The 10,000-nt window shown below is 41.7% G+C and overlaps 1 protein-coding gene across 1 annotated transcript in view; it reads left to right on the top strand.

The window, feature by feature from the left end:
• Window positions 1-10,000, top strand: part of pla2g4ab (phospholipase A2, group IVAb (cytosolic, calcium-dependent)) — a 34,852-nt gene that overhangs the window by 18,714 nt on the left and 6,138 nt on the right. Inside the window, exons 9-14 of the mRNA XM_080832381.1 lie at window positions 1-190; window positions 1,100-1,214; window positions 4,450-4,587; window positions 4,857-4,949; window positions 5,861-5,926; window positions 6,646-6,885. The exon at window positions 1-190 is cut by the window's left edge and continues 33 nt beyond it. Coding sequence (XP_080688507.1) covers window positions 1-190; window positions 1,100-1,214; window positions 4,450-4,587; window positions 4,857-4,949; window positions 5,861-5,926; window positions 6,646-6,885 — 842 coding nt within the window. The remainder of the gene's footprint in view (window positions 191-1,099; window positions 1,215-4,449; window positions 4,588-4,856; window positions 4,950-5,860; window positions 5,927-6,645; window positions 6,886-10,000) is intronic.

The following is a 10,000-nucleotide window of genomic DNA, read 5'->3' as shown; positions in this document are numbered from 1 at the left end:
CCCCAACATGGGCCCGGAGCAGATCAACCAGGAGCTGATGCGCAGTGTGAGCAGCAGCCCGCTGCGCCTTCTGCTGCCACAGCACCTCACACACTACATCCAGGCGCTGTGGGCCAAGAAGGCCCTTGGCCAGCCCGTCACCTTCGCCGACATCTTTGGCATGCTCATCGGCGAGACACTCATCCCCGCAGTGAGAAAACTCAAAGATGTTTTAACTCTTTCTCTTTCTCACTCTGTCTCTCTCTCTCTCTCTCTCTCTCTCTCTCTCTCTCTCTTTCACTCTCAATCTCTTTCTCTCTCTCCCTCTATGTGAGTAGCCTTTACTTGATATTTAGTGAGTTTGACCTTCTATATTTTCCCATCTTGAGTCTGAGTGTTAATCTTTCTTTCACTCCAGCCACCCTTGTATTTGTTTTTCTCATGGGCCCCTGCTCAGCCTCTCGTCTTCCTCTTTGGCACAGTAGGGTTTCGTTAGTGTTGCCCATGGTGATGGTATGCTATCACACTTTGTTTTCATAACCATCGCTCCTCGCTGTTCTGCTGTGTTCTGCACTAGCGTACCCTGGCCTAAAGTTCTTTCTGTTCTACTGTGTTCTGCTGTGTTCTGCTGTGTTATGCATGAGCGTGCCCTGACCTAATGTTCTCTCTGTTCTGCTGTTTTCTGCTGTGTTCTGCCTGAGCGTGCCCTGACCTAATGTTCTCTCTGTTCTGCTGTGTTCTGCTGTGTTCTGCCTGAGCGTGCCCTGGCCTAATGTTCTCTCTGTTCTGCTGTGTTCTGCTGTGTTCTGCCTGAGCGTGCCCTGGCCTAATGTAAGCTCTGTTCTGCTGTGTTCTGCTGTGTTCTGCACAAGCGTGCCCTGACCTAATGTTCTCTCTCTTTGTCCTTTCCTATGGCTCCACTTCTCCTCCATCCCCCTCTTTTTTATTTTCTCTTCTCTCGTTATTTTCTGCCTGCTTGTTTGCTTGCTGGTTGTGTTTTTTTTTCTGTGAAAACAATCCCCTTCATTGTCTGAGTATTAATGTCTCTCTCTTCTCATTGCTTTACTATGTCATTCCTCCCTTTCTCTTTCTTTTTCTTTCTCACTCTCTCTCTCATCAGAGAATGGACACTAAATTGAGCAAGATGCAGGAGAAGGTGGATGATGCGCAGTGCCCCCTCCCCCTCTTCACCTGCCTGCATGTCAAACCTGATGTGTCCGAGCTCATGTTTGCAGGTGTGTGTACATGCTTGTGTGTGTGTGGGCGTGTGTGTTTGTGTGTGTATGTGTGTGTATGTGTGCATTTATTTGCATAGGAAATAGACAGATACACAATAGTGCACAGGTTCTGAGCCTTCTCTGGTGTCACGGTGGCTCAGTGGTTCTCCCGAAACCCATTTGCATCCTCTGAGGAGAAGGAGGAAACAGGAAACTTTCTGGAAACTTTCTGTTCTCAGCTCAAGGCAGATTTTATTCAAAGTATGTTGACCATTATTATTTATTACTATCGTTATGAGTAGTATTTTGACTATTATTATTTCTGAGTAGTATATCGTGTTTGGAAAGATGAAAAGACATTTTGAAGAAATACCAATCAAGTTTTGGAAAAGGTACAGTGTTTTTTTTTAACTCTTTCAGGTCCGGCCATGCAAATATCAGTACCACAGTACTGATGACGTAATGCCGCTGTTTTATCATAACCTTACATAGAAAACGTAAAAAAAACTGTTGTATTGTGTGACAGAGAGATAAGCCAATGAGAAAATGTCTTCTATCTGTGTTTGAATGGTACACGAGATGGGATTGGTTGAATTTTATGTCAGTCTCGCATGACAGAACTTGGCACCTGTACTTTCAAAATGGCGTCTTTACCGAAACGAGCAGAACCATCGAAATCATATACTTTGGAAGAAGTTTTAGATATTTTAGATGATGACAACAATAAAGAAGAGCCAGACAGTGAACCAGAAGGGATGTCAAGTCGTGAAGAGAGTGAATTAGACCATCAGCTGCTACATTATCTGGAATCGCCCGAAGAATTTAGCAGCTGATGGTCTTATTCACTCTCTTCACAACTGGGTACCAAGTTCTGTCATGCGAGGCTGACATAAACTGCTTTGAAGTTTGGCACAGTGATGAATATCATAAACAGTTTATAATTGAAAAGCAACTAACAAATGTAGAACTATAAGAAATTGTAAATGTACATATTTAGCTAATAGTAGTCCATATGGTCAGATTCAACTATTTTACGCAATAGTGACATGTGTTCTTTAAAAGTGTCCTGTGCCAGTTCTGGTTAGTGAATAAGGATGAGAGCTTAAAATAAAGTACACTACAAGTCAATATAACTTTTTGCTTTCAAATGTTTGGGATTCACTACTATTTTCTATGTTCTAGCCCTGTTTTATTGAAAATACGTGTCATGGAATATGCTAATTCTTATATTTGCATAATTCTATACATTTATTTTTTAAATCTAATTTACCAAATATTAAATCCCAGTTGTCAGTTGAGTATGACCAATTGTGATTCAATATTTAATTTATTATTGATGTTTGAAACAAGATATCCATTTTTTAGCAATTTTGCCTCGGACAGGAAAGAGTTTAAATGAAGGTTTATGAGGTAACTCAAAAGTGCCTTCCTAAAAGTGCTGACATACATGTGTAGTCAAGTTTTGCATGAAGTTTGACTGTTGCTAAAAAGAAGCAGGAACCCTGATATGTGATGAGGAAGTCTGATTACAGCCTTCCTAATATTTGGAATTTGTAATGTCGATTTCTCTTTGTTTGTTGGGCAATGTGTATGTACATGTAAGTGTGAGTGGGTGTGTGTGTGTGCGCGTGCATTTTGACAAGGACAGCCTGTCTTTTTCCTCCTCAAACAAAGAGAACACAAAGGTCACAGGGGTCAGTGAGATGATAATGTATAGGCTTTTTCTCTTATAGTCAGTCATTCTCGACAGGTGACAGGCGTGTGCCTTTTAACACTACCTTCATCCCACCTCTCCCCTGCATTCGCACCAGCCCTATCTTGTCAGGCAGAAATGCCATGGTGTCAAAGACAATACTATTCTTGTGGAAGTGTTTTTTTAAAAGCCGCTCATCAGAAACACTTTCTCCTCGGGCCTTTTCCTTTCTTAATCCTTTCAAGAGGACACAGAGTACAGATTAATGCCTAGGCTGGAGGGACCATCAGAGAACATAGTCCAAACACACACCTCAAGGGTATTTGATGAAGCTGTGAAGCCTTGCGTGATAAAGTTGACAATGCTCACTTGTCCAGGTAAATGCACTTTATTGTGGAGGCTTACACAAGTATGTGCTGATGCATACTGTAACCGGGGGACATAGACAGAGTAAATCTAAAGCCTTCTCAGGTTTTACGAGTGTTTCTGAAAGCGTTGCACTTTCCGTGACTTAGATCATTATTTTTGATGTTGTGAAAGAGATCATTTGCACTGTAGTTTAGCTTGATTGTAAAGATGAGTTTTTACAGTGTGATTCGTATTTCCATGTAGTTGTTTTCTTATAAACACTCAGTAAATGTACGACAGTAAGGTTTAATAGGTCAGTGGGCTACAGGCCTGTTGTATAGCGTGTGAGAGATCACTGCTGTTTTGGGGACATGTGTATTCATAGTCTGCAACAGACTTCACATGAAAGCTGCAATTTGGAATTTCACTTTGTGAAATAGGGTTTTGCCTGCCTTATTTGCATTCATAACAGTGGCCTCGTGATCTAAATTGTGTACAGGTAGAGTACAAGGTATGCTCAAAGACAACAACATGTTATATTTATTAATTTGAGAGAATAGGTCTTAAATACGTATGTATTATTGCGTCATGGGGTGTGTGTGTGTTTGCACCACTTTGGACGCAAGAGGTATTCCCTGGAATGTGGAAATGTGGAAAAAAGTGAGTGTCATTCTCATTCATGTTTCACCGAAACGGAACGTGTTGTGTTACCTTCTCTGCGTTTGGTGGCTGAAGGTATGCCCGGCGCGCCTGACTGTGTACCCACAGGTATCTCCCTCATGCGCCGTCACCGGACGCCACAGAGGATTACGATGAAGGGGTGTGAGTGAGTCACCCAGGCAGTGTTTACATACCACTCTCAGCATCCCCATTCACAGGGAGAAAAAATAGCTCTTATTGACCCCGCTCATTCAAATGACGCCCACGTTCAGGCTAACAATAGTCTAATGTGGAAATTGTAGAGTCAGACGAGACCTGCCCATGCATTGTGTGTGTGTGTGTGTGTGTGTGGGTGGGTGTGTGTGTGGGTGTGTGTGTGTGTGTGTGTGTTTGTGTGTGTGTGTGTGTGTGTGTCTGTGTGTGTGGGTGTGTGTGTGCTTATTTGTTTATTAGGTTATGTTGTTAGTTTGGAAGTTTGTGGCTCTGTATTCGGTGAGTCTGTTTTTGTGTGCTTTACTCACTTTACTCATGCGCTTGTTTGTTCATTGACAGATTGGGTAGAGTTTAGTCCCTATGAGATTGGCATGGCCAAATATGGGACCTTCATGACACCTGACCTCTTCGGTAGCAAGTTCTTCATGGGAACTGTAGTCAAAAAGTATGAGGAGAACCCCCTACACTTCCTCATGGGTATGTTATACACGCTCTTAAAACGTACATAATACCACCATATGTAATAACACATAAGCATGAACACCCATGCATGCGCACGGGTTCACACACATACATTAACAAGCACATCAAAAAGCACACACAGGCACCCACATTCGCACTCACACACAACCAGACATGCATGCACAAATAAACACACCCTGACGGACATTTATTAATATAAATTGATAAAGTAATTTATGAAGTGGATAATTAGATCCCATTCTGAAGTTTATTTCTCTCTGCAGGAGTGTGGGGTAGTGCCTTCTCTATTCTCTTCAACAGGGTGCTGGGTGTCAAGGACTCAGGACAAAGGCAAAGTACTATGGAGGAAGAACTGGGTACGTTTTTGTAGCCCCTTTGGTAGCCCCTTTAGTTTATGAAAGGAACATAATTCTGTATTCATGAGGACTATTTTATCCAGTGTAACTAATGGCTCAGGAGAGGTTTATTTCAGCAGTATGTATCGAATGCTTCTTGAGAATCAGACTCCTTGCTTTACTACCGTCGGTCTAACCAGAACACTGATTTAGATTTCAAACACCAATCCTATAATTGTCCCACTGTGTTGTGTGGTGCTGCGGATTATGACTAAGTGTGCAGTAATTTTCAGACTAAATGCCACAGATGTGGGAATTAACAGCAGAGGTATTTGAGTTCGGTTCTCAAGCCTCTCCTGTGTCTGGGGAACACCTATCCTGGCTGAAAATAGTCCCTATTTAACATGACAGTCATACTGAATGAATGTGTGTTTGTGTGTGTGTGTGTGTGTGTGTGTGTGTGTGTGTGTGTGTGTGTGTGTGTGTGTGTGTTTTTTTTTTTGCAGTACTGCTCCCTTGATTGTTTCTTGTGGAATGAATTGTTTTGCGCACTGATTAATGTTATTGCATTTCCAACTAAGAATTCCTAAAATAAATACGTATTGTGTGTGTGTGTGTGTGTGTGTGTGTAAGAGAGACAGAGAAACAATAATTACATCTTGTAAGGAATTGATGTGTCAGGTGCTGCAAACGATAATTTGATTGCGGTTCTTTTGTTGTCACGCTGAATAAACTGAGGATTAAACTGTCAGATCTACACACCCACTAGCAGCCACACACATTCTTAGTATTCTCTTAAACACACAGTGTAAGAATTTGATATGCAGTGAACTGTGTGTGAGTGTACCTGAGTACATATGTGTGCCTGACCATGATGTGTGTGAGTATGGTATATACCACATGTTTACACATAGTTTGCATCTGTACTACAGAGCAGATTAGGCCTGCTGACTTCTTGGGGGCGGACAGCATGGACAATGACGAGGAGCCACACAAAGGTAAAGACAGTTGAAGCACCACAGGAAATGCCATGGCTGAATGACATGCCACAGATGAATGGAGCTTTGTTGTACCTGTTCCACTGCTTCTCCACAAAATGCCTAGTGTGGTCTTGTGGGACATACTTTGGCACAATGTGATCTGATTATAACTATGAATTTGTCAGCTTTTCGTTAACGCATTTTACGACACACTCTCTCACTGGCATGGCCTTCATAGGAATTTGGCAACTGAGGTTGACGAAGTTGTCAATTTAGAGAATGGAAAACTTTTAGATAGGAATTTCTCTTTCAGCACTCAGAAGTACTCGCAAAGTGATCAATGAAGATAATCACATAAGAGTCAGATAGTAACACATCAGTGGACATCCAGGGAGTGTTTGGTGTTTAGTTACTGCCTAGATCCAAGAGGCCTTTTTCTATCTAGTCAGACTTGTCTTGCTTGGGCAGTTGCATCTCTATTGAAAGCAGTGGGCATTTACGCTGCACAATGAAAACAAAACACACTCACCCCTGCAGAGCTGAGGGTCTCCAGGCATCATCTCACTCTGTTGTCATCCACCTCTGGATCATGATGAGTTGAACAGATGTGGCTGTAGATTTCACTAATTAATGACAAACCAACTGGTTTGTGCTCTCCTTCTCTCTCTCCCTCTCTCTCTCTCTCTGTCTCTCTCTCTCTCCCTCCCTCTCTCTCTCTCTCTCTCGGTCTCTCTCAGCTGGTACGGAGGGGGGCAGGGATGTGGAGGACGATTCTCACCAGCGTGCTCAGGCCAGCTGGGTGCAGCGCATGGTCACTTCTTTCTTCAGCGACTCGTCACTCTTCAACACACGCGAAGGCCGCGCCGGCAAAGTGCACAACTTTATGCTGGGCCTCAACCTCAACACCTCCATGCCCTTCTCGCCCTTCAGCGACTACATGTCTCTGCCCTGTGAAGAGGAGGTGGACGCCGTCACAGGTGAGCACTCTCCTTCAAATACTCTCCTTCTCTCATGGTGGAGAGGACATACTGCTATATGGGGCTAATACCAACGACATTTTGTTCTTCTTTTCCTTAGAGTTATCCTCTGTGGTAACGTCTTTGTTCTTTGATACCTTTTTGAGGGGCAGTTTTTGCACTGGCTTTGTGTGTATCACTTCAGTGAACATCAACTACACCTAGAGGGCAATTTTGTGGGAGCCATGAACATACATATGGCGTAGAGAACATGCTAGCCATGTAGAAAAACATGACTCAGCGATTCCAGAGGTAAAAACACCATCTTCATACGCCATAAGTCCTGAAACACAAACACATCATTTAAATAGTCCAATAGTCTTGAAGTTCACCTTATGACAGATGACATTATGAAAGACGATATTATAGAAGCTTATTAAAAATCAATCATCAAAGCATGAGTCCATGACCAAGTCTCCAAGTCTTAGAAAGAGGGGATGAAGGGGTTGCTACTCCTAGTGTGTGAGAGTGTGCTCTCCAGAACAGAGTGTGCTACCAAGGCCATGTGCTGCCACGCCTGGTTGCCAGATTATCTGAAAAATCTGGCTACTGGAACTTGGCTCTGTTTTTGCTCCCTAGTTTTGGATGATTGATAGCCAGAATATAACCCTAATGACAAACAGACCACAATAATATGTATCTCTCTGTATCCTAAACAAATGCTTGTGGAAGGTAGAACCCTCCATTTGTGACAAAAATTAAGAAACCTAGTGCACTGTTATCCTTCCCCAGATTTTCTATGAGGATGAACATGTCACTGCCTGAGAGAAAACTATTGCAAAGGTTTAAAGATTTATTTTTTTTATTTTCAGACTCAACAAGCTACGGAGGGCTATGACTGTTTGTCTGCCCACTAATCGTAATAGTGATTTCCTCATATTACTCTTGGGCTATTCGTAAATATCAGCAAGACAGGACATTACGCTTGCATGATAAAGCAGCACTGAAATGCAGTGGTGGAATGTAACGAAGTATTTTTACTTCGTTACTGTACTTCGTTACATTTTTACGTATCTGTACTTTACTTAAGTAAAAATAATAGTGCATGCTTTTTACTTTTACTTCGTTACATTTTGCAGCTATTATCTATACTTTTACTCCGCTACATTTCTACAATATGTGTCGTTATTCGTTACATTTCATGAACACAGTTTGGGCTAAATGTTGCCTACACGAAAATATGGATTGCGTTGCTTTAGGACGTTTCAACCAATCAGGTGGCTCTATCAGCTCCAATGACAGCAGAGTGTGTAGTTGGCAGCAGCACTACGGTAGCCTTGCCTGTTTTGCTTAAACATTCGTCAAACAGTCTGACTAACAAACAACTTTTCAGCATGGATTCAGAGTCAGCCTCATCTGAGGATGACATGTTCAAGTTCAGAGGCCCCAAGAATAACTCGTTGAGGTTTCAGTGCGTTTCCCGTCTACCTCAAAAAATTCGCCTTCAAATTTGGAGAAACAGGTCGAGTTATGCGGAGTTCTTGCTATGCTAAGTTAATGTCTATGACTTTTGCATATCGTATGCGGTTGCTGACATGATTTTATACTGTTATCTAGCAAAATACATGTTGACATACAGCAATAGCATCAAAATAACACGATTGTACCTTGATTATTTATTTAACGTAGTGGTAAGATAAAGCTGGTAGTTTAGCAATGTCAAGCTAAAGTGAAGATTTGCCTTTTTTATTGACTGGTTATTGCCTGGCATGCAAACGTAATGCCTATACTTGGGTTACTCAATATGTTTTTTCCCCCCCCCCTTTTCTGCAATCAATAGATTATAAAACTCTGCATTGACCAGTTTAACAACTCCATTTGTTTTTCATGATTAATATTTCCATTTTGTACACGTTTACAATTAAATAAAAGATTAAAAGATATTAAATTGTGTCTATTGGTTTGGCTTAATGACAAATAATCCCTGGTAGATAACTTGTCATCTGCAGAATTGTAAGATAGAGTGTGAACAGTATTACAGACAATAGGCCCAATAAGTACACCAACCTTTCCAATTAATAAATGTTGTTGCTTATAATTATTACTAGCAGTGACATCTGTAGAGGCATTTATAACCAGTCACTATTTCTTAATCAAAATGGCAAAGCCTAGACATTGAGAGACAACCCATTGCGTAAGTACTTTTACTTTTACTTTTAAAGTAAATTTTAAAGTGAGTACTTTTTACTTTTTACTTAAGTAGGATTGTTGACGTAGTACTTTTACTTCTACTTTTACTTCCATTTTCCTGGGTACTTGTACTTTTACTTAAGTACTAAACTTCAGTACTTCTTCCACCACTGCTGAAATGCTCTAAAAAGTAAACATCATCTGCACTTTTAAGGTCACGGGAGATTTGTGATACCACTTTCTGAGCTGACTGGTATCTTGCAATGGTCTAATTTTGCCATGAAGTCACTGATTAGTCTCTTTATTCACTATATACTAAGGCTGAGTCAGTGGACCAGGAAATTCTACCTTTTCCACATCCCTTTTGACTAATTTCCGCGAAATCCCAGAAGCGATAAGAGAGTGTAATTCTTGGCTGGGATTTGCTTATCTTCATTAGTCTCCGCTGGTTGCTCCGCACGGGGAGATCATTCCCGGCAAGAGTTCATGAGGTGTAGAATGTCAACTTGTTTGAATACGTATGGAAACCTGAGCATGGTTTGGTCTGAAGCTCCCTTTCCTCCATCCCTAGTGTGGACATACACACACAGATATTTACACATACACACACACACACACACACACACACACACACCAAACACACACACCAAACACACACACCCTGACCTTAACCAGCTGCATAACATCAGCCTGAGACACAAGTTTATACAAAAAAAGCTCACACACACACCTCCATAAACCCGCACGCTACGTCCACCCGCCTTCACCAACTCACATTTGATTGATGGATACGCTCAGTGTGGGTACTGCATGCTTAGGCCAAAGTCCAAGAAATGTCTGTTATCTCAAGCAGCTTTGCATAGACATAGTGCTCTTCCCTTTTTTCAGATGAGGAAGAGATAAGAGTCAGAGTGGGTTTGATGATGTACGGGTGTGTGTTTGTGTG

The sequence above is a fragment of the Sprattus sprattus genome, assembly GCF_963457725.1.
Source record: "Sprattus sprattus genome assembly, chromosome: 2".
NCBI classification, from domain to species: Eukaryota; Metazoa; Chordata; class Actinopteri; order Clupeiformes; family Clupeidae; genus Sprattus; species Sprattus sprattus.
Note: the sequence above shows the minus strand (reverse complement) of the source record. Positions and strands in the feature narration are given on the sequence as shown.